The sequence below is a fragment of the Rhopilema esculentum genome, chromosome 4, assembly GCF_057945365.1.
Source record: "Rhopilema esculentum isolate cy_ngs chromosome 4, ASM5794536v1, whole genome shotgun sequence".
Taxonomy (NCBI): domain Eukaryota; kingdom Metazoa; phylum Cnidaria; class Scyphozoa; order Rhizostomeae; family Rhizostomatidae; genus Rhopilema; species Rhopilema esculentum.
Genome location: NC_142818.1, coordinates 4,951,569 through 4,975,846, shown reverse-complemented (window position 1 = coordinate 4,975,846; position 24,278 = coordinate 4,951,569). Strand labels below are relative to the sequence as shown.

The 24,278-nt window shown below is 35.2% G+C and overlaps 2 protein-coding genes and 2 long non-coding RNA genes across 4 annotated transcripts in view; 3 read left to right on the top strand and 1 right to left on the bottom strand.

Annotated features, from left to right (window-relative positions):
• The first annotated feature begins 945 nt into the window (after positions 1-945).
• LOC135684837 (piggyBac transposable element-derived protein 3) lies at positions 946-5,928 on the top strand. The gene is made up of 2 exons (XM_065200522.2): positions 946-2,977; positions 3,380-5,928. Exon 2 carries the CDS (start codon positions 3,391-3,393, stop codon positions 5,209-5,211), a length of 1,821 nt encoding a protein of 606 aa, XP_065056594.2. The 5' UTR covers positions 946-2,977; positions 3,380-3,390; the 3' UTR covers positions 5,212-5,928.
• A 158-nt stretch (positions 5,929-6,086) lies between these two features.
• LOC135691183 (dynein light chain roadblock-type 2) lies at positions 6,087-14,527 on the top strand. Its single transcript, XM_089116027.1, has 5 exons — positions 6,087-6,181; positions 10,171-10,246; positions 12,122-12,231; positions 13,176-13,233; positions 14,366-14,527. The coding sequence occupies exons 1-5, from the start codon at positions 6,179-6,181 to the stop codon at positions 14,407-14,409; spliced, it is 291 nt and encodes a 96-aa protein (XP_088972153.1). The 5' UTR covers positions 6,087-6,178; the 3' UTR covers positions 14,410-14,527.
• Positions 14,528-19,372: 4,845 nt separating this feature from the next.
• Positions 19,373-21,076, bottom strand: LOC148960326 (uncharacterized). Its single transcript, XR_016145293.1, has 2 exons — positions 20,853-21,076; positions 19,373-20,015 (listed from the first exon to the last, which is right to left on the bottom strand). It is a non-coding gene; the product is annotated as an uncharacterized LOC148960326 (long non-coding RNA).
• Positions 21,066-24,278, top strand: part of LOC135691185 (uncharacterized) — a 110,120-nt gene continuing 106,907 nt past the window's right edge. Inside the window, exon 1 of the long non-coding RNA XR_016145290.1 lies at positions 21,066-22,274. This is a non-coding gene — a long non-coding RNA (uncharacterized LOC135691185). The remainder of the gene's footprint in view (positions 22,275-24,278) is intronic.

Sequence of the window (24,278 nt, the reverse complement as noted above, 5' to 3'; positions counted from 1 at the left end):
TTGTACTCGGACTGAGGTAAATATCCTCTTGTTCTTGCATAGAGAGTTGATTTAATCAAACATCATAACTTTTTCTGTTTGCCCACTGACAATATGTATATGTATAAGACAACTGACAAGGTCAAGATACCTATCTTCCTTGTATATACCGATTGGTATTTGTTTAGAAGATGCGTCTTCATTTCATAGTATACTTCTACCCCAGCAAGGCTGTTAAGGAATTGACATAAATAAGTTCCTATTTCCGCTTGTATATTTGAAAATATATGTAATGACCGGTTTCCGCTTGACTCGCGACTTGGCGACAGCGAATCAACAAATCAACAAATCAGCGAATGGGGCCAGTCTCAACTGAGTTGAACTACTCCTCGAATGGTCGCGCACTCCGCGAATGGTCGCGCATTCGCAACGCATGATGAAGTTCAATTTGCGCATGCTCCAATGTACATTCGCTCAGTCGTGCGACCAGAACGAATCAAATGGAAACCGGCCTTAAGGGATATAAAAATCCACGGCAGTTAAAAGTTGTTCTTCCTGTATGTTGTGCGAGTTTCATTATGGCATTCTCTACTACTTTTTAGGTTGACTTTATCTGCTGCTACTAAATATTCACGCTGTATAATCAATTTCTGTCTCGTTTTGCCGTCCTAAGTCTTGAAGGACTTTCCCGCCAATGCATTTGTGTAGAAAAATATCTCAAATCGGTAGCTTGTTATAAAGAATATGAAACAACTGATGTAGAACTTTTAAAGAATAGTTTAGAGGTTATGAGCTGTAACGGTGAGGAAGATTTATTCCCTTTTTTGCTAAGCAGACTCAACAAATCTTATCGTGTTAGAGGTTGGCAGGAAGGTTCCTGTGCAAGGTTGTATCTGTCAACTTTTTTCATCCATGACTACATTTAGGTGTTGGACAAGTGTACACCCCCAAAAACGGGTCATGTATATCTCCGTTTCCATTATATCAGTGAACGATTTTTTAATGCAATATTTATGGCAAGTAATAGGGGTCTGCGAGATCACTCCCCACCCCCTCCGGTTAAGCCTACTGTCAATAAAAGGACTTAAGTCTCTCGAGCCTGACAGAATTTTAAAAAATTGGGTAAGCTGTGTTAATACAAAAGTAAGTGTAGGTTTGAAACATACAGTCCCAGTTTAAGGCAATATGAAGGAAACAGCTTGGTAAAAAATCTCGATGATAGTGCAGAGTTTTTAGGTCGTAGATGGTGATTGCAGATTTTAGACTCCGTTTCCTCCAAATTTGTTTTCACAAAGGAATATTCTACCTGCGAAGGAATATTCTTCAGTGTCAGAATGTGTAAAATATATATTCTATTCTCAATTTATAGAAGCCATCAGTTTGGAAATAGGTGATACCTCTGCTAACTCACAATCTGCTGGTTTTAAGCAAATTAACACTGTTTTATTAATTTGCCATACTTTCAAAGTTTTTTCCCTGCTCAAGGCTTTAATTATTGAAGATTAACTACAGCTGTGCATAAAACGTTGGTTGGATCCCTTTTAATTGGCGACATCTACTCTACAGCGATAATAGTTAACTATAAAATCACTAAGGCACTTCCCCAAAGCTACATCCGTAAGACTCCTATCGAGAAACCCCAGCTCGACAAGGCGTTGCTTTAGGACACCATTCGTACATTTGTTAAACTTTAAACGTTTTCTCAAGTAATTGATAGTGTGATAAATAAAACCAATTAACTCTGCACAAGATATTAACTGTTAGTTTCATCATAAATGCACCACACATGTTAAAAGTAATATATAGACACACCGCGTTTTCCTCCATTTATCCATTGGAGCTGGTGCTTTATTTCCCGTTCAATACGTTCTTCATCATGCGCACAGCTTTGATGCATTTAGAAATCATACCATTGTAGACTATTGTTTTAATTTCTTCTAGATTTCCGTTGGAATTCATTCAAAAAACATGGTCTGTTACTAAAGAAGGAATTTTTGTTTGTTTGACATTTTCAAAATGCAAATGGCTTGGTTTTTTGCAAACCTGTAGTAATTTTTGAATTCCAGACTAAATTGAGGAAAGAATGGCTGTTTTTCTATCTTCAAATTCATTCTAAGCATGTCTTAGATCTCCTTGATGATAAAGAGACTATCTATCTTTGCGTGAGCAGTGAAAATCTTACATGGTTGAACATATGGAGTAAAACCCATCCACTGTATCTTATACTTGTAAAATCTTTTAGGTTGTCAAGTTTCTTAAACGACTTATTACTGGTTTACTTTTAGTAAAACGTGTCCTATAAAAATATGTTTTGTTAAGCTGCCGTGTAGTATCATTAGCTTCTTTGCTATTCCGCTTTTTATCATGTGTATCATAATGAATGAATTTATTGTAAATCTGAAAAATTTAGTTTTTTTCAAATTTTCATCTTGTTGTCGATTGAATTTTCAGCTTTATATGAAACTATGAATCTGAAAAATGGAAGCAAAAAGTTAAGATTAAGGAAATTGTTCCTTCTTCAAAATAGAGTTAAAAGTTGAACACACTTAAACTTAGAAAAGCTGTTCTTAGATTCATTGCGATAAATCCATGCTTGTGGTCAGCATTAGGCAATTCTGTACAGAAAATAAGCTGCAATTTATTTTTTAAGAAGCGCCTAGAAGGACAGACAGGCTCAAAGTTTCTTAACATTTTGTTAATTTGAGCCTCTAAAAATGTTTCTTGAGAACTGAATCTTGTTTTAGCGTACCAGGTGCAGAAAGTCTGTAGCCGTAAATTGCAGATAAAATTGCTGTGCCTCTTTAACCCTTTACTTGGCGTTGTAGCCATATGGCAACAATAATTTTAGGGCTCTATTATGAAATAGCCTCATTTTCACAATGTAGTGTACCCAGTAGGCATTGTATATTGCTACCTGATACGCACGTTGATAAAGTGACTTGGCCTGTTACTCAAGGACACGTGCTGCAATCTTGATTGGAACAGAAGGTGGTTTCGGGTGAGTAAAAGTGGCAAAGTTTGCAAGCTTTGTTTATGTTGAAAATCTACATGTATGAAAAAGATGTCATTTTGAAAGTGTAGTGTGAAAATAGAATTGTTCACTCCATAACAATAATGTTACCAGATTCATTATGTTTTCCTAACAAAAATTGTATAGAATGATTGTAGACAAATGGCAACATTGCCAAGAATTGGATGGTTTTTATCAAGTTAGGCCATTATATTCTGAAGTCAACATTGGTCAAGTTTGGAGGTTTTTGAGACAAAAATTAGACCAATTAGTATCAAAATCTGCCTAAATGTGCTTACCAGATTGATTCAATTTTGCAATGAAATTTTGCTTGTGTGATTAACAGAAATTTACCACATAAGTGTGAATTGGAATTTGTCTTGATTTCAGGTATCAAGGCAATGGATTGTAGCAAAAGGATTGGTTTCAAGGATGCTCTTGCATTTGTTCTTGATGGAAATGAATCAGACATATCTGGTTTTAGTTCTGATGAGGATGATGATAAACCAAAAAATGATTCTTTGCTATTAAATAGGCTTGAAACAGATGAAGAAAGTATGGGTCAAAGTAATGAATTGAAAGGCAATACCAATAAGGAGGACAGTGATGAATATGAAGAGGCAGAGGAGGAACCCTCTGGATCTATGAAGAAACATGTTTACCGATGGCGGAAAAAAGACATCCCTAAGCATAATGGAATCTTTACTCTAGATATTTCAGAAAATGAAGATAACACAATAAAAACACCTTTGGAATATTTCAAGATGTTTTGGTCAGACAATCTGACCGACACAGTTGTTGAAAACACAAATTTATACAGCACACAGAAGAGTGGAGTATCATTAAACACCAGCAGATCTGAGATTGAGCAATACATTGGAATGCATATCAAAATGGGTGTAATTAGTCTTCCAGCATACACCCTGTATTGGTCAAATGAAATGCGATATTCGCCCATTGCAGACATCATGTCACTAAAACGGTTCCAGAAGTTGCGAAGAAATCTTCATTTTGTTGACAATTCAACATTCACAGAGGGAGCTAGTGATAAGTTGTTTAAGATCAAACCAATCGTTGAGGGATTACGAAATCAATGTATTTTGGTGAAACCTGAAGAGGTGCACTCGGTAGATGAGCAGATAATACCATCTAAAAGCAGATACACAAAGATTCGCCAATATAACCCCAAAAAACCTGTAAAATGGGGTTTTAAAAATCTGGTTAGAGCCGGTGCATCTGGCATAATCTATGATTTTTACATCTACACAGGCAAAGCAAATGATGATTATCCAGATGAGGGCTTCCAGTCTCTTCAAAAGTGTGCCCAAGTTGTTGCTAGATTGTGCAAAGACCTGCCTTCAAATAGAAATCACAGATTGCTTTTTGATAACTGGTTCACAACGTTGGACCTTCTTATCTATTTGAAAAAGATAGGGATCCTAGCATGTGGAACCGTGCGCAGCAATCGTCTACAAGGCTGCCCATTGCAATCCAATAAAGAGATGAAAAAGGCAGGTCGTGGATCAATGGATTACAAGTCAGACATGAATTCGGGAATTGTTGTGACAAAATGGCTAGATAATAACTGTGTTCATATTGCATCCAATTTTGTAGGAATTGATCCACTTGGTACAATTGAGAGATGGTGCACTGACGACAAAGAAAGGAAACAAATTCCATGCCCAAGAATTATTTTGTTTTATAATGAAGGTATGGGAGGTGTGGATCTTTGTGACATGTTGATTAGCCTTTATCGCATCACTGTCAAGACCAGAAGATGGTACATCAAGATCTTCTGGCATTGCATTGACATTGCAAAAGTGAATGCCTGGTTGATGTACAAGCGACATTGCAAGGAACACGATATTGGAAGAAGAAATCAATTATCTTTGCTGAAGTTCATCCTGAGAATAGCTGACGCTCTTATTCATTCCAACAGACAAGTTTGCCCAGTTGCAACTCCAGGAAAAGCTGGTAGACCTCGAAAACGAAAAAGTCAGATGGAAGAAGCAACAAAAAGAGGAAGAAAGCCATTCACTCCTCCTCCAAGAAAAGAAGTTCGTGAGGATAAGTTTGCCCATTGGCCTGAAGTTCGAAGTGATTGTAAAGGAAGATGCAGGCAATGTCAAACAGGATTCTCAAGGGTCTATTGCATTAAATGTGGAATGTGCTTGTGCCTCACTGGAGAGAAGAACTGTTTTTTTGACTATCATTCAGCATAGACTATGATGCATGTTCACTTTTCTGCCTGCTGTTTTATTGAGAACTCCTTTTATATCCTATTTTTGACGGTTTTGCATAATATGGTCTTATAGAGCATAATGCTTCCAGGCTTATGTACTTTTAGTCAACCATCATTTTCTGAGCTACATTTTTCTGCACACATATAATTATATGATGTACCCATGTATTTCAGCATTTATGTATGGGATAAGTGATTATAAATGAGTGTTAGGTTCTTGCCAATTTTTTAGCAATTTTTAAACATTTTTATCTTACAATAATGAAATTTAGGATGCTTATCCTAAAAAAATAGAACAGCACTATTATGAAAAAGATATAAGATTATTTTAAAAGCTATTATTGGTAACTTACTTCCAGGTTTCCTGACCTATTTGATTGGATCTTTTTATACCACCGCTTGGCAATGTAGCCATATGGCAACAATTCCTGGCCCCCCTCAAAATGTGTGAAAATTATCTTTTGCATAAAAAATGTTATATTTGCATTATAATAGATGTGTAAGCCAAAAATAAAATTTTTTTGTTCACTAAATCAATATTTGCCAAGTAAAGGGTTAAGCTCTCAGCATACAATTTTTTAGAGTATTGGAACCTCGTGTTTCTTATTTCCATGTTTCTTTAAAAAGACGTGTACCTTGGCCTGCACTTTCTTGACTGCCATCATTTCACAAAATTTATATCAGATGGAAGCCACCACTAGTGAGCTATGTTGCATTGAATTTGCAAGGTGTATGATGCCCATAGGGTCTTTGGGAATAGAAAGTGCGATATCTAAACAAGGGTTATACAACTTATTTGTCGGTTGCCCATGGAAATAAAAACAGCCCGGTTGTCATGCTATGTTACTAGCGCGCCTGCGCAATAGTGAATCGTACGGAGTCTGCTAAGGAAAAGTTTGATTAGTCCAAGAATAACCAAAGGAGACAGAAAGTCCAGTGCAATAGCCATGGTATGCATTATTTTTTATTTAAAAACATGTTTTAGGTATTGATACAGTAATTTTCACATATTTTACCCAACAACTGCACTTGGGTACATTTTTTTTACCCTACCAGAATGTTAAGGCCGCCGGGCCTAAATTTTATGAGTTCTAGGTATGGTTATTGGAAAGTGCGTTCGTGCAAAGTCAGTGGAGATGTTGCTTTGAGTTTCTCGGTAATCTTAAAGGAGATAATAGTCTGGATGTCCAAAAGACAAGTAATGATATAACATACTTTGATAACACAGGATAGGGTGGTACTGGTAGTATGTACAAACTACACTACCGGTTAACGATAAAAAGACACAAGTTTTGCAACATTATCGACAATATCCAAATAATAATTCAATGGCATTCGAAAAATTCAAATTTCGTATACTCACAAATTTATACTGAAATATTCCAGTTATGAGAGAATATATTCTTGCTAGATCTGGGGGATCAAATACTTGGAATTTTTTTAGGATTTGGAAATTTTTTAGAACTACAATATAAACGCAATGAATTATTCAGTTATAAACAAAATAATTACTATGGTAAAAGCAAAATTATTTTTGTACAAAGCGAGAGTGGCAAAAGAGTTTAGGATATGTCAACTGAAGTCCAAAATTTCAATCTTTTGCGCCAAAATTCTCAAATTCCAACTGGGACGATTTTGGGGGTTTGGTTAAGACTAAATGAATTGGTAAATTGCCATTTATGACAAGTTGATGAGAGAAGTATGTCAAATTACTGGTAAACATCCTTTCTGGGGAAATCAAATTAACACGAGAAATGAGGCAGGCATTCTTTTCTAATGTAATGATACACCCCCTTACAAAGCCCTTTATTTTACTAAAGTTGCCCACATATCTGAAAAATGTTGCAAAAGAAAAGCCATGGAAACTTTACACTTATGTTTTGTAACAATCATCTAGGCGCTCGAGCAATCAAGCCCATAAATTTTCGAATGTGGAGGCGAGTGTGGAGGCACTTGCACTCGAACGAGCACCTCTCATTTCAGGGCCTGAAGTCAAGGTCATAGTATATCATGAAAATTATGAAACTATTGTAATGGGTTAAGGCTATGAAAGTTCAGAGATTACTGGTGACAATTTGTTCCAGTGAATTTTTCTTTCTTTTACATATAAAATAGACTTTTACCCTTATTACATCATGGTGCAATGCATTCTGGTACTTGAAGTTGAACCCGCCAACATCTGTTTATGTTTTGCAAGCTATCGGACAAAGTTCTGTTGTTATTAAACGCTCTTTGCTCAAATAATCAAACAAATCATGGAAGGTACAGTAGACTTTACTGAGCAGCACATCCAGAAAGTGGTTTTGTCGGCAATTTGACAGCGAGCAGCGATATGATAAGGCCTAAGCCAGACAAACGAAAAAGGGAAAAATATGGGACCAATGGAAAAATGCTTCTAGTATTATGATTTTTTTATTTCAAAAGGGGCTTTGAGGAAAAATGTGCCATTATGTGGAAAAAATGAGAAAATTTTCAAAATTGGATGGACCAAAACTGTTTTCCAAAAACTTTTGACATAACCATTTTACTTTCCTTAAAAATTGAAAATTTATAATATTTAACAACATTTAGTTAGAAAATCAAATTAGAAAACTTTCCGGTAACTTGGCAAAAAGGGACAGTCGCTTTGCAGTTACATTTGGCATAATCCGTATCCCTATTCATTTGATCTAGGACAAAGACATAATACTAGACGCTTTTAACTGAAGGGCAAACCTTGGCCTTCACAAGAAATAACAGTTTCCTCCCAGTAATTTTAGGCTTCATGAATACTGAGCGCAAATATCCTTCTTTTCATAGTTTATGTTCATCTTTTTAATTCTGTCATTGTCTGGCCTAGGGTGTATTTCCGCTCTTTAGTATTGCTACTGAATTATCGAGAGGTCTTCCATTGACCAGTTCACTTCAGGAGTTTGGTATAACAACCTTTTGTCAATTGCATATCTTTTTGCCTATCCTCTTCTCCTCCGTCAAGAGTCAACTGCTTGTTCTCCTTCTTTGGCCTAATGGCAACTTTCTGTGACATAAATTCCCCAGCAAGAGCTCTGAGAAGAACTAGGGATGTGCTGTTTGGTACATTCTGTCTTATTTTCCATGATTTGTTTGACTATTTGACTATGTTCGCGGGTTTAACTACAGGTACTATAATGCATTGCACCATTACGAAATTAGGGGAAAGGTCTATTCATGGTTCATTAAGACAAATGCCTGATTTTTAACTTATCCTTAGTCCTTATTGTATGTAGAAATTATGCAATTTCAGTACTCTCAAAACAATGGCTTAGTACAAAAATTTGTAATCACTGCAATTAGAAACATTACATGACCTAGTGATATACATTTGTATTCAAAGCATGCACTATTCAATCAAATTACGTTAAAACATGAATTTTTTGTTTTTTATAAAATCATGATGCTTTTCTCTAGTGTTGTTGATCTTGATTTCATAGGTTATAATTTACGCTCTAAATAATGCTATTTATTGAATGAACAGGACAGTACATATTGGGCTATTTTCCAATATTTAATAATCTTCACACAAATAAAATTATGAGAATGCCGGTCCACAAATATCAGCCTTTTAATCTGAAATGGGCCTGCCAACAGAAAATGCCCAGTACTTGATTCTTGCACTGGAAGCCTATTCAGGTATACAAAATTGATAGTCACAGGGGTGGACAATTCCAGTAAAAAGATGGTCCTCTGTTGGGAGGCTAGCCAGCTCTTTCACTGACCTCCTGCATATTGCCTTTAGTCTTTGAACTCTGGCAACACTCAGAGGTGGACATTTCCAGTAAAAATTTGGTGCTAGTTACCCAGTGTACAGACTGGTCGTCCTGGGTGGCTGGTAGACCAAATTGTCCACCCCTGAATCACAGTTTGAGAATTATGATTTCTAATCATTGAATGAATCAAAGATTAGGGATGTACCGGATATCCGGTAGGCCGGATAATCCGGCGCCGGATCGCTGATTTTTTGAAAATCCGGTTCCGGCCGGATTTGCTTTCGAAATCCGGCCAGTTGCCGGATTTTCCAGAATTTTAATCATAACTAAGAAAATTTGGAAAACCAAGTCAGACTCTCTTCATACAGTGATTAAAAATGGATTTTCCAGAACTAAACAAGATCGACGATAAAACAAGCGCCCTGAAAACAGATTTGAAATGAAAGTGCTCGTCATCACGAAACAGGAAGACTGGATGATATAATTCACAAATTTGGTCCAGGGTTGCCAGATTGGCTTTTTCGGCCAAATTTTTCATTTTTGGTTTTTAGATTTAGATTGCCTGGAAAAATTGCTTTTTTCTTACTTCTTAAATTTGACCTTGTTGGCCTTTTCAGCAGAACGTCTAAAGTTAATGAGTAATTACTACATTCATGGAATAATTAGTAGTTAACTACAAAGTGTTAACCAAATTTCAAATTTCATCACCTAACCTAAATATTATCTTGATATTAAAGGGTTTTGGAAAGTAAGATTCTTATCTAAGTTGAAAAATTATCTAACAGTCACAAGCGTAGAAATATAACCAGTGCCTGCACGATGGATTCTTGAGAAATTTTTGATTTGGCCTCTTTGTGAGCATTTTGGCTTAAATTGCTCACCAGTCTAGCCTTCATTTGTAAATTCAATCTGGCAACCTTGAATTGGTCTCTTTGATCTTCTTGCTATACATTTTTCGCAAAGTGGTTCAAAACTTTTTATCAATGAAAAATCCATAAATGGCCAGATTATCCGGTAAAATCCGGCCGGATATTCCACGAAGAAATCCGGTAAATCCGGTTCCGGCCGGATTCTGAAAATCCTGATCCGGTACACCCCTATCAAAGATTGCCTGCAAACTAATACCCTTTTTTAACTTGATGCATTTAAATGCACAAAAATCACAATGCAACATTGTTATGAATGGTTTTATGAAGTGACATTTTTACTTTTAGTCTGAGGTAGAGGAGACCTTGAAAAGGATTCAAGTCCATAAAGGCGTAATTGGAACTATAGTTGTCAATAATGAAGGTAAATCTTTTTTCTTCTCAAATCCATCAAGTGGAAATCTTCAGGACTCTTGTTTTGTTAATTTTCAAGATTCCTCCATTATATTATGATATGGGGTCATTCCATACCAAATCACCAAAAATTCTGGAAGTGCCCATGGGCACCATCTCAGATTCTGTAGAAACTTCTATCATATAAACCTTTTCTCAAAAAAGTACTATACTGAAAATTTCAGCTTCATTGCTCAAACAGCTAAAAAATTTATGGAGGTCTGAATTTTGTAAAAAACCGGGAAAATTTCACATTTTGGGCTTCAAGCACAATTTTTGTAAACTTTGATGTTAGTTTTCTGTTGATGGCTGTATTTTATATCAATTTCTATATAGCTTTTGCAGTTCTGGTAATATGAAATTTGGTGGTGTGCTGGTATTCGCACGCCTTGAAAAGTTTAGGCGTGCGATGGCGTGCAGCGATGTGCGATCCATAAAATGGAGACCTTACCATTTTTATGAAGACCTGATTTCATTTGTGTATTAAAAGGTGTGTTTTAAAAAGCGTACAAGGTTTTCATAAAGCCAAAAAAATTTTATGGAATTTTAGAAGAATTTTCTTGAAAAAAAAATAATTTAACAAGGATACAAGTTTTTTAAGCCCTGTTGCCATTACTCCATTTCCGTATGAGAACGGATTCGAGTGAATCTGTTTAAGAATTTGAGTTCCATTATTACGCTCAAAAAGTGTGTCATTTGATACCAAACCGAAGTTATTCAAAAACGATGTTCAAAGTGGAGTCCGAAAACAGAATCATTTGTATACACGTTGTTTTATTGGGAACAGCTTCATCCAATCTCAGTTTCAAAAAGAGCTCAAGCAAAGGAAATTAACAGACAAATGTGGAGTTATGGAAACACCCACGTTATCCTTTTGACCAAGACAGAGTGGCCCGAGGTAATGTGTTCAAGAAAATACGAAAAGAACGGAGAAAGAGAACGAAGACACAAAAACGGAGTAATAGAAACCAAGTCTAATGGAAATGAAGTAAAGAGAAGAGTTAAATGCCTCCGGGAATGCCATCAATATAACCCACACAAAAGAAATTAAAAATTACTTTAGAGAAAATAACCAAGAAACAAAAGAGAAAAAGAATAGTAATTCAAAACATGGAACTGCGCATGTGATAGAAAGCACGTCTTGGGAGTTTTAGGCGTGATTGGAGGCATGTGCGTGCGATCGCACGCCTAATATTATCAGGACTTTTGATATAATTGATTACTTTCAAGTCCCAAATAAACACCTCCCCTTGCCTATATCCTGGGTCCCCATTTATTATTTTTAAGCTTTGTGTATTAAGAAACTGTTAAGGTGTATATAACAATGCCCATCATAGAGTAAGGAAGTGCATTGTGAGCAAAAAGAAAGTGAATTCATTATTTAGAACTCTATATTTTTGTCACACTAATATGTTATAAATTGGGTTTTTATTTTAAGAAACCAGTGTCTTGTTTTTATCCTTTTTCACAGTTTAAAGGGACTATCAATAATTCACCCAATTCATTATTATTTGGTAATTCTGCCACCCACCAACATTTATTTCATGCCCCCTAGCTAGTTGGATTCAGAATGTTATCCATCCACCTGTTTATTCCAGACCCTTTTTCTATTCTGGATTTGTGAATAATTCCAAAGAATTATTATGTGATGTTAATCAGGAGCTTTTGTTATGAAATTTAAAGTAACATTTTTTTGATCAAAGGTGAAAACAATTTAACACAGTGTAAAGTTTTTATGAACTGCCACATGTTTCTTTTGTTTTTTAGCTTTTCAGAAATATGTTTCTTTTTTGGATAGATCTTTAATCGGTAAAAAGTGATGACAATGCTACATTCATTTATCTAGGAATCCCAATAAGAACAACTCTTGACAATTCAACAACTTTGCAGTATGCTGGATTGATCCACCAACTCACTGCCAAAGCAAGGAGTACTGTTAGAGATATTGATCCACAGGTAACTACTATTCCTCAAGCTAATGTCTTTTATTATACTAATGCAAATTCCTTCCTGACTAGAAATATTTATTGCTTTGACTGTACATTGCCTGAATGTAAATCTTCAAGTCTGGAATAGACCATGTTGTTTGGAATAAATAGGATTAACAGAAAACTTCCCAAATCCTTTTAAACAAAAGGGAGTTTTGAATAAACGGGGTGAGTGGAAAATTTCCCAAATTACACATGGCTTTGGCTAAATATCCACACATTTGTTTAACGAGCACATATTGATATGCTTATAGTCTAATATAGTTTAAACAAGATTTTAACAGTCAATGAAATGCTACAATGGCTGGGTTTTACAATTACTTGCAACTGTTAAAAGATCAAAAACTTAGTTCCCAAAATTTCTTGATACATTAGGCACAAAATTGATTATTTGGCATCTGAAACAAGGATATTGTGGGTGGATTTTTTAAACATTCCTAAGGGGGGAGGGGGGGGAAGGAAGCCTCTTTCTGTTCTAGCCTCTTTCTGTGCAGATTCTACAATACTGAATTTGGTTCAGAAAATTATGTGCAGTATGAGGAATTAAAAATGTCACCAATATTCATGAATGATGGTCTGGACTCACCGTTAGGGACCTGTATGTTCATGGATGACAGGGGCAAGACTCACATGGCCATGGAGCTACCTATCCCCATGAATCATCAGAATGTTATTAGCATGTTTTAGGTCTGTGCCTTTGTTTCAATGTTTGAAGTTTGATAACTTGGTCCAATTTTACTTCTAAGATTTTGTCTGGTATCTCGCATGAAAAGATATTGATGTTATACCTTTTAGCAAAGTTGACCTAATTTTTAGTTAGAAAGCAGGCTATTTGATGAAAGTTGAATGTTTAAGATAGCTATTGTTTTATTTTTTTGATGCAACCTCCATAACAAACACTTGTTTATTCAGAATGATCTAACTTTCCTGCGGATAAGATCAAAGAAGCATGAAATCATGATTGCACCTGGTAAGCATGCTTTCATTTCAAATATATTTTTTTCATGTCCAGAATAACATACCAGGAAAGACATATCAAGAATTTTGTCAGCAGTCCTAATTCTGTGACAAATTTTCGACGGCAACCACTTTATAAATTTTTGAATCCTTGTACGGTATGGTATATAATCTGTTCTGGTAATTGATATTATCTGACACTGTCTTTTCTGTTATAAGCACAGTTTATTAGCGTTTGAAGAACAGGCTATTTTGGGAGAGGCTTTGTCAAGCAAAGAAATGATTGCACAGAGATTGTCCTGATGGTGAAAATCTCTCAAGAAATTAAGATACTAGAAAGTAGTGTTTAACGAAATTGGAAATCAGTTAAAAAGAGGCTGTTTAAATAACCAACATGTTATAGGCATTTTGAAGTAATGAGGTAATATATGTTTGGTCATATTCAAATTAAGCTACATTAATAAATGCAATACTCCATTATAGTGGATATAAGAAACTGCTAACATTTGAAATATTCCATAAATATACTAGCTTGCGTGCTGTACAATATATTAACAAATAACTAGGAATTTAAGTAAAATTGTATTAGGAATAATAGATTATCAATTAAAACGTTTCAGGCATAGCCCGTTATCTAGTGGTATATGATGGCAAAGCTTGAAATATGTCGGCAAATGCAAAGAAAAGGTGACATAAATTGAAAGATGAAATAAATTGAGGATTGTCGCTTTTCATGATAAAGATGCAAAAATAAACGAAAAGCTTCTACATCTTGAATTAAAAGCTTTTAAAATGCTATCTTAAAATGGAAGAAATTATGAATACCTTTCATTTTATTCCATTTTTTGTTTCGTTGGTTTAAAATTAGCTTGCTAGTTTTAGGATTTATATTTTTTGCTCGGTTAAGATTTTGAAAAGTTTTTAAGTGCTATTTTTAAGTGCAATTCTTTCAGGGAACGGGATAAACGTATAAGAGGAAAATGTTTCTTATTAATTTTGGTTAGAATGGTCTGTGTGTCAGAGGCAAGTCTTTTTGGGCTATTTGATGTTTGATACAGGAACACAAATCTATGATTTGGTGTATGATATCTAGCCTATGCTCGATTGTGACAGAAATAAAACATAATGACATTTTAATTTTCTAGACAAAGAATATATGCTGATTGTCATACAGAACCCTAGTGCATAGAAGAGGTGAAAGATTGATGAAAGCAGCACAAAACTCTGTAATAAACTTATTTTAATTTTACTTGTTCAAGGCTATTTTACTCTTTTGCTTTGTTGTAAATAATGACAGCTCTTCACAATTTGTTTGTTCATTGTTTTGATAACTTGCTCACAATTTGATGAGATAATTTTTCAACCTGGCTAACCATGTTGAATGCTAGTAAAGTATAGCAAAACTAACAATTAGAAGGACACTGACAGTTAAAAGGTTGGTGTGTATCTCCCTCTTCATATATTTTTGCCGGTAGTTATACTTCAAATTTTGAAAATATCATTTTCAGCAAACAATGCTTTTCCACCGAGTTGCACATTTTTATTTGTTGCCGTACTGTTTGCACTCTAGTTTATGTCATATTGTTTTCTTTATTTGTTCTATCCTTTGATAACACTTTATTAATCATCTTTTCTCCTAATTTAGTTATAAATGCCCCCAAGAGTTGATCATAAGTAATTTGTTTACTGCTACCGAACTATATTTACATGTATCTTTTATTTATTTAGTATTTTTGTGAGGGCGTAAGCTGTTTATCACTTAATCACTTAAACTATTAATTAAATGCAATTTGCAGGTCCTATGAACAAAAGCTATCCTAGAAGTGCACGTTTTTGTTCTTTACCTGGGTATTATTCACTGCTTCTCTTTCAATGATTGCACGCAAATTGGTAGGTGATAGAAAGATTGCACGCAAATTGAATCTGCAACGGTCCACATTCTTATCTAAATCAAATCAGGCTTATTGTTTTTTTATGTTCTCATTACCTCATAACCTCTCTCAAATCGCTTCTCTCAAAATGGGTACGAAAATTCTTATAATGTTACATCATTTTGAAGAGAAATCTTTCAAGAAAGTTTTAATAATCAACACATATTTTGGAAAGGTTTCAGTAGCATCAGGTATGTATGTAATTTCACCAACAGGTTGTTCAAAAAATAGTGTATTTCCCTTACGGTATTTTTTAGACTTTTACGTCAATTGTTCCCATAGGAGCGTAGACAGGTGGAGGTCTCGTTAGTCCTTTTTAGTGGAACAGTTAAGCATTGAATTTGGGGTACCGATCCTTGCACTAAACGTTGGCTAAGGCAGAGAGAGAGAGGGCTGAGAGACTGACAACTGCAATGCATCCCCTCTTTGTAAGTTACATTAAATGTAATTTTAGGCATCTTCTTGGTAGCATCAATTAATTCGTCTCAGTTTTAATCAAGCTTTAGATGGTACTCAGCTTGAAGTGCTAAGATGGCACGCGATTAAAGTGCAATGGAAATAATTTTCATACAGTTTAGAGACGATGTCCCAAATTGAATCATTGCTCAGTCATCAAGATATACAAGAGTCAGAAACAGTTGTTGATTTTGAAAATTTTCAACCGGATTTGAAAATGTTCAACCGGATCTGAAAATGTTCAACCTCTGTCTGCAGGGCCGTTACTAGCTGTTGTACTTTGGGTGAGGTGGTTCAAGGTTCCATTTGCTGACAAACTGGGCAAGCAGTCCTTGATTTGCCAACTGAGGACCCCTAGATGGCAAAACGCCTTGTTTTTGCAACGTATTTTTTTCTCAAAGGGGATGTCACTCCCCTCACGCCCCCCACACTGACGGTCTGGTTCCCTGGTCCCCAATGCATTAAGTAACCCATTTTAACTGATTTTAGTCAAATGTGCATTTTTAATTCGAAATTCTCAATCAACTTATTATCTACACACTTTTTTTCAAAATAATACATGTTTTTTTGCCTAAGATTTTTCTTAAATCATTCTGTAACTACTAAGCCGTAACTGAGCTGCATTATAGTGTTGATGACTCTAGGGGCACTTTCTAAAAAAGTCAAATAAACAAAATATCAATTCTTGATGAAGCTTGAGCCTTGCATTATTCTTAAATATCAGCGATTTTGAACCTTAATTAATGTTCTCACAGGCGATGTTCTTATAAAAAGGTGTGTATCCCACATTACAGTACCCAGCTACGTATCTTAAAAAGTTTTTAATTTAGAATACAATATGTCCGAAGGTGATGGTGGAAACCTTTTTGGAAAATATTTCTATTGAAATTCATAAGAACCAAAGTACTAGATTTCATTATCCGGATGGGGTATAAAAGTAAAGGCTACCGACGAGGACATAAACGAAGATAGGCCCTATTTTATCTTTTCTTATGCGATTTCACCGATCAATGATTTGCCAGAAACTTTGCAAAAAATTGGGATGTTCCGATACACCCTGGATACACCCTAGGCTGAAGGAAAGCCTTTTTACAGCTGCGAAATTTGCAAAGGACCCTGCGGCTCCGCCTTTCATTCCCGCCAAAACATGTGCTGTTTTGATTTTGCTACTTAGGGAGGTTTTGCGAAGACAAAATGCCATAGCTAATTCACTGCATGAAACAATAAGCGCATGCCTCTGGTGGGCATCCATAATGACATTGGCTTTCCTGGATTGACAAATCTTTTTGTCATCTAATAAAAAATCTTCAGCAAATATTCGCAATGATGTCGTGATGGTGGAAAGAATTATGCATACAAGGTACCTAGAAACACCCTTCTTTGGGCATTCATTGGATATGTTGCTTTCAGTTTTGCAACCTCAATGGTTGTTTGGTAAGGTATTAAATTATGCCTTCGATTCAATTCATATGCCTTCAAATTTTCAAATAGACATCCCCTTTTTAATACAAAGGACCCTTGTGATACCAGAAACTCCTTAAACTTCCTACCGCTGTTGTCCCTTCATAACTACCCCTGCTTTTCCATAAGTTGCTTTAATAATGACCTTGTCTCATTTTCTTACATTATCTTATTTCTCAATTCAGGAAGAAATCATTTTTTGGTGGGCCTTTTATACTTGTTTTGGAAATGCTGGCGTTGAAAAGGGTTTTAAATCCTAACCTTTTTTGCATCTAGGATCCTAAATTAATATTTAAATGTTGTTTCCTTGAAGTTATTGACAATTTTTGAGATTTTTAATATCCAAAGCTCTCAATACCTCCTAGTGGTATGACCATGCAATTTATCACTTTCAAGTCTCCTGCATCCTTACTTTGAGTTAAATTTTGTCCATCACAGACATTTGCCATTTATAATGAGATGGGCCAGTTGTAACTTTCCAGAAATTTTCTTTAACTATTACAAATTGGCCTTCACTTGTCAAAATATTTTCCACTTAAAAGTAAATTTGTGAATGTTGTGAAGAAGTGAGAAGGATTCTGGCAACAGCACACATCCTTGCCTACCACCACAAACTGCATGGTACTCTGTCACTACATTTACCTTTTAAATTTGCCAAAAATACTTCATTTTTACATACTTGGCCTTTTTATCATATGGTTGATTTTCTCCAGTTGATGAAGTGCTATAAATCCCCTTTCACATAGCGGAATAATATAGCTGCTTTAAATTTAGCTGAAACATTTTAAGGTTGATTGCAAATATCAACCACAGCAAAAAAGTGAAATAAGAAAAATAATTAATTAATCAAATCGTAATTTATGGCTGTAGCACTTGACCAGGACACACAGTCCTTATATAACTTGATATTGAGGTGAAACTGTACAAGGAAAATAAGAGCAAATTTTAAAAAATGACGTTTGGAGCATAGCCAGTAGCAAGTCCCACAATGTATGTCAATCTAACAAACAAAAGGTACTATTCCCCTTCTGTATAGCAACAGTCTTGCAACAAATTTCAAACAATCCCTAAAGTTATTGTTAATAAACCATTCTGAGTGTTTTTCTCCTTTCATTATTATGTTTTTATCTACAATACTACATGTTTGGTCCCAAAAATGCTACATGATATTCTCAAAAGCAAATGATTCCTTTATGAAGGCATGATAATGACCAAGACCCTGTATTGACCCATGTGTTGACCCATGTGTTCATTGAGTATTTCAGTTTTTCAAAGCATCACATTGTTTTAAAATCTGTTGAATTGTTTTGAGAATATTTGGACCCTAATTATTTTAGGTTCATTTTCAGTAAACACATCAAAGTGCTTCAACAAAACAGAGTATTCAACAAAACAGAAAGAAAAATTTGCTCTTCACAAAAAATCATCCCCCCCCCCCCTTCAGCTAAACTAAAGTACTAATGATTATTTGCAATATTGGTATCGCTAAACTTCTTACTTTCTAATCAAAGCTAATGTTATCTCATCAAAGCTTTTTTGTTGTCCTTAACTGATGTGTTGAGCTTTGTGGAGCCATGTTTTTATAAAGTGACATTTAACAAAACAAGCAAAATTTGAACATTACCTGCTTGCTACCAGTCAAAGGTATCATTACATTCTTTTTTATAACAATATACACTTTTCACAAAACCTTGGTTTTCTTATTTTTCGAATAAATTGGAGCCTGGCTATGCTGAATAACCTGATGAAGAGTTATGCTCAAAATGTGGTACTAAATATTCGTTTCTTGTACAAAATCATTATTTTATTGCATCCATTTTTGTTCATTACTTGATGTACAACACGCACAACTCCATTGATTATCAACGTGCTAATTGTTTTTTTGTTTCAACATTAATTTTTATACAACTGCATGGTATAAATTGTTTTTAAGATTGCTAAATAACAGATTTGCAGGTCACTTTTGGTAGCACTGTCTATTAGCTGACAATATCTGCTCTGTTTTGTTAAAAGGCCAGAGTATTATCAAAATACTTTGTTTTTTATCTCTAATGTTTCACTTGAGGCTGAGCATTTTCCTCTAGAAAATCAGGTCTAGAAAACAGGAAGGGGGTAGAACATTCCAAATTTTACAAGATCTAGCGAGGTAGGAAGAATTGCGGAATTGAGTTTTTGCGTTATGCAAGTAGACTTGGAAAGGGTGAGCACTAGAAGCATGTCTGGTATTTAGTGTATGTCTCAGGAGACAAGCCTGTCAAGATGCAAAGACAAGCCATCTTCTCAAATCTACATCTCGATTTTATCATTTATTAAAGTTATCGTCATCAGAATGTCTTCAGAATACTGGTGGTTGTAAATCAGAATAGAGTGACGATTTGGCTGCACCTTATTCACATTAAAATATTCACCAACCCGTTGGGCTTTATAGTCCAATCCACCTTGTTCTGTCTTACAAACCAGCTGCTTGTGCAATCTTTCAAGTAAAAACACTTTGCAAACACGTCAATCTACCAGATTACCACCAGATGCTATCATATTTTGTCTTCATTTCCTCGGCTTGTCAGAGATTATTGTTTGCCTAGCTCATAGGTGGGCCATTTATTGAAAGGTTCAACAAATTAATATGATCACCTACCTTCAACTGTGCGCAGAAATAAGTAAGAAAGATTTTTGAGATTGATCGAAATCAAATTTCTTTGCTAGTCCAAAGTCACGGTAAAGCAATACCCTCTTCTAAATTAATATAGCTATAAGAACCTACGACTTTGCTAACAGATAAATTTGCTTGAGTCTTGAACAAGCTACGTAGCTAATTGGACCGTAAAAAGTATAAACAAGTAACTAAAGTTAGATTGAACATACTTTGCGTAAGCCCCACGTTTGTTGGATTTTTGTGTCATTTTCTTAGGCTCTCCTTTGCAAGGAAAAATGTCGATTGTTTCAAATCCTATAAGGAAGGCAATAATTAGACATTTTAATACGTAGTGAAATCAATCGATGTCAGAAATAGGTTTTATACAATATTATGCTTTTTTGGTAACTTTATCGATCAAAAGATTCTTAAGCTGAAACTCGAAGGTCCTAATTTGGATTCTTGACCTCCACATTCCATTGCACAAAAAGCCAACGATTCTATGAAGGGTTATGTGAGAAATATAATTTCTACAGACAGCCATTACCTTGCAAATTTGCTTATAACAGTTACAAACTGCCCAAATAATAACACAATATGATCAACATTTGACTTAAAACTTTAAAATTTGACTGAAGACAGAGACGTGTGGTTTAATTGAAAAAAACTCCGTTCAGTTACGTTAAGTTCAAGTCCGTCGACCTCATTCATTTGATTCCTCTAAGTGAATTTAAATGGTAATACCAAGAAATATTTTCGTCAGGAGAGCTCGTCAAGCCACCTGTTAACACAATTCTGTGCGCGTTGTTTAGAGCCTTATAAGTTGTTCTGAATTCGCTGTTAAGGATGAATGTTATTATTGTCGGCAAAGATAGCAAGATATTGTAAAATTTCCCATGTAACAACCTTACAATTTAAAATCACCTTTTTTAAGTTCTTATTCATATGATACTCTCTTGAAAACATGATGCAATATTCTTAAATAGATTCTTAAATAGATTCTTAAATAGATTCTTATCATCAGAATTAATAACAGATGTTCGGGAATTTAGGCCAAATATAAGAAAACAAGCTTTTCACTTACTCACTGCTATCATTCAATTTTATAAAGAACAATATACACAGAATATGCTTCTAGAGATTAGTACATACTTTGTGAAAGAGATTTGCTTAAGTATCAGAATGTGCAGTTATCAGGGTCTTGCGGTTTGATATTTCCATCAGATGATCCTTCGGCTGTTTTCTCAAAGAGTTTTGTGAACAAAGCATGATCTAATTTCAGTTCTCTCCATGCCTCACCGATCTATTTAATCATCAGGGTCGTTCTGTTTAATGCTGATATTTTTTCATATTTACTTTTTTTTAAGATAGGCACCCTTCTTGAATTTCAGGATGAATAGGTTCTTCTGTAATAGGGTGAAATGAGAACATTTTTAGGTCTTTAGGTTCTCATAAGTGGGTGGTTCTTATATGCGGGATTTTTTACTGTAACTTGAATGAAGCCTCAGAAATATCGTTATAATATCCGAAAAAAGGATCAAGATCAGATCCTTTTGGGACACCACATGCATCATTCTTATGGGACACCATATAAACTGAATCATACAGCTATCTGTTGCTGAAATAAACAAAGCAAAGACAACACTATTTTTCTAAAAAAAATCGAGGAAGGATTTGAAGATTAACTGTGCCGAAGGCTTATTGAAAACAAGAAAAGTCCACATCCACGCTCTTTATGACATCAACGATAATCTTAAACCTATCAGTGCTACAAGGAAGAAAGAGGCTTAAGAAAGTTTTCACAAAGCTTCTTTGCCTTGTGAAAAGTGTCGATATCAAATTGATCAAAGGAAGCAAAAAGGCCATTTGGGAAAATGCATTGAATATTCAATGTTCATCAAAAGGTTGCTTTTAATATAGGCGTCGGAACTTCTCACTTCATGTACATGTGTAGTTAAATATTGGATGTTTTTAAAGAAGATGACTCTCAATTTCGGCGTTTAAGTTTTCTAAATAATTTTTGCATAAATATTCGAGAGCAATTTAATGTCAATCCTGGCCAATTGCTTGAGAAAATTTTCACCCGAATTTTCCTGATACAATCTCTATTTTCTTGTTTGATCTCTAAAATGATAATGAGTCTCGAAAATTATCTCTCTGGTATTCATGACGGGTACCACTCTCATTTTAATCATAATACTTGACAATTAATGATGTAGCTGTCCTTATAGTACTTTGTGGTGATTCAGAAATAGCTGAGAAAAAAAGACTTTAGATAATAGCCGCGAAGGAAAAAGTTAATTGAATTTGTAGCTGTAGAAAGAATATGGCTTGTATTATGAAGTATGTCGGATCACTTCGGCCTTCTTCCGGTTGCTCTCAGAGCAGAGCCTGTACAATAGAGAACCATAATTGCCCTTGACTTTATTATTTTTACCTTCTAGAGGCTGTGATACTCCGCAATTGGTCCCATCTGCTTATGCATCAATCAAGTTCCTCGTTGGGATAAGACAGACTTGAGTTCAGGCGAATCTAATATTTGTGATAAGGAAGATGTTTCTGTTGTGCTGAAAAGTGAGAATATTTTTCCTGTATACTATGATACTTTGCTAATTTACCAATAATTGCCCTTTTTGATTTTATTGGTGTTTCGTATGTGTAGTTTTGAGAAGTTAAGTGCAATCGCATGTTGGTTCATAAGATTGAGTCTTGCATAGATTCATTTGCGAAGAAATTAGAAAGCAAGTGTTAAGAGGATGCGTGCATTCCAAAATGTTAAGAAGATGGGTACTATTCCATAGTTTTTAGAAAATGGGTGAAATTCCTTTATAATTATGGATAGGTGCAACTTTGTAATGTCTTGAAGATAACTGCAGAAGATAATTGTATCAAGAAGATAGGCACAACTGCATAGTAATGAAGAGATCGGTGCAATTGCAGATTGTAAAGGGGGTGGATGCAATTCGAATGTGGTAAGAAATGGGTGCGATTCCTTTATATATATAGACAGGTGAAATTCCCTTGTGCAATTAGATAGGTGCAATTTCCTAATGTTGCGAAGAAAGCTGCAGTTACATTGTGCCAAGAAGATAGGCACAATTGCATAGTAGTGAATAGATAGCTGCAATTACAAAGTGTTAAAAATGTAGGTCTCATCGCATAGTAATGATAATAAAGGTGCAATTACACAGTTATTATATACAGGTGCTTTTCATGTATAAAGTTGTACGAATTTGAACCCCCGTTGACATTATTTTGCCATGGCTGAAAAATCTTGTCCAATCGAGTCTAATAATTTGAATTTTCATTAGATCTTTGCTTTTTGGTTTTGGCAAATTGGTTTCCTTATATCCTAGTTCCCTTTATCTTAATTTTAGCTTTTCTTAGTTACCTCGCCTAATCAAAGACTCTCAACGAAACGTTGGTGTCTTACTGCGAACGCTTTCCTAAGTAGACTGGAAGCTCAGATCGCTATCATTATCGATGGCTGATCATCGCTTTTACTTATTTTTGCTTCCTTTTGCGGAATTTTTTCTAAATGTAGTGTCACAGTCCGGCTGATTCTGTTATGTCGGTGATCACTCTTGTCTTCTGTTATTGACCTAATAATTCATGATTTCCAGCTAGCCTCAAAATTTGTTATGATTCTAAAATCCTAGCCAGTGTTTTTCAATAGATTATTTCTCTTGTATTTGATGTTTTCTAAAGAAGGCTGAGGGGGGATTATTTCAAATGGTTTAGTATACAGTAATTATCTTGACAATATATCACATTTAGTAGAGCTGCGAAGTTCGTTTTTGATGACTGGAATTAAATATTTTAAAATGTTCATGATGTGACAAACGGAAGATTAGAACAAATGCGAGGGTTTGAATTCAAGCAGGGGTGGATACGAAATAAAAGCTGACGGGCGCACATTAAAACTACTCAACCGGCGGTTTAGAGGGTCTCCCTCATGGTCAAGGGTGGAGCCATGATAGGGGCAATGCCCCCGGGAACAAGAGAAACTAGTTCTAATTTTAAAGGTAAAAAACCCTGAAGTTTACCACGTCGATTGTTTCAACCACTATAGATGAAAAAATATCATCTTGCACAAGAAAATCGTGCTGATTTTTGTCTCTGTCATACGATTTGTCCCGCTAAGCAAGACTGATACACTTTTATCGATGAAAGGCCTCAATTGGAAATCCTTTTTTTAGGAGCGGAAGTTATAATACCAACAAGGTTCGAAGGTCTTGCAGTTATTCTGAAGGTGGCATCAGGACTGGCGAAATTATTCAATGTTTAACCAGCTCTGAAACCATCAAATTGTTCCTTTCATAAAAAATTTCCACCTTTTTAGGGTTTTCCAAATCCTCCAGCAAATCAAATGCGCAGTTGAAAATAATTTGAGATCGTAGCAAAAAGCCTTGCATATTTGTGTGGCACGGGCGGCCTAGGAATCTCTTTGAATTTCTTCTACATTGAAATCGTAGCATTGGCTGCGCGATCGACCATGACCAAGGTCAGTCCTGTGTTTATTGTGTGAAGTTAGTTAAGCCCCGTTAAAACGCTTTTAACATTTCACTGAACATCGCT

What these genes read in the sequence shown, in the direction of transcription:
- LOC135684837 (XM_065200522.2), top strand. Translation starts at nt 3,391, where the DNA reads ATGGATTGTAGCAAAAGGATTGGTTTCAAGGATGCTCTTGCATTTGTT.
- LOC135691183 (XM_089116027.1), top strand. An exon ending in TTAGAGATATTGATCCACAG is followed by an intron (nt 12,232 to 13,175) that starts GTAACTACTATT and finishes TTGTTTATTCAG; the next exon opens with AATGATCTAACTTTCCTGCG. An exon ending in TGAAATCATGATTGCACCTG is followed by an intron (nt 13,234 to 14,365) that starts GTAAGCATGCTT and finishes TTAATTTTCTAG; the next exon opens with ACAAAGAATATATGCTGATT.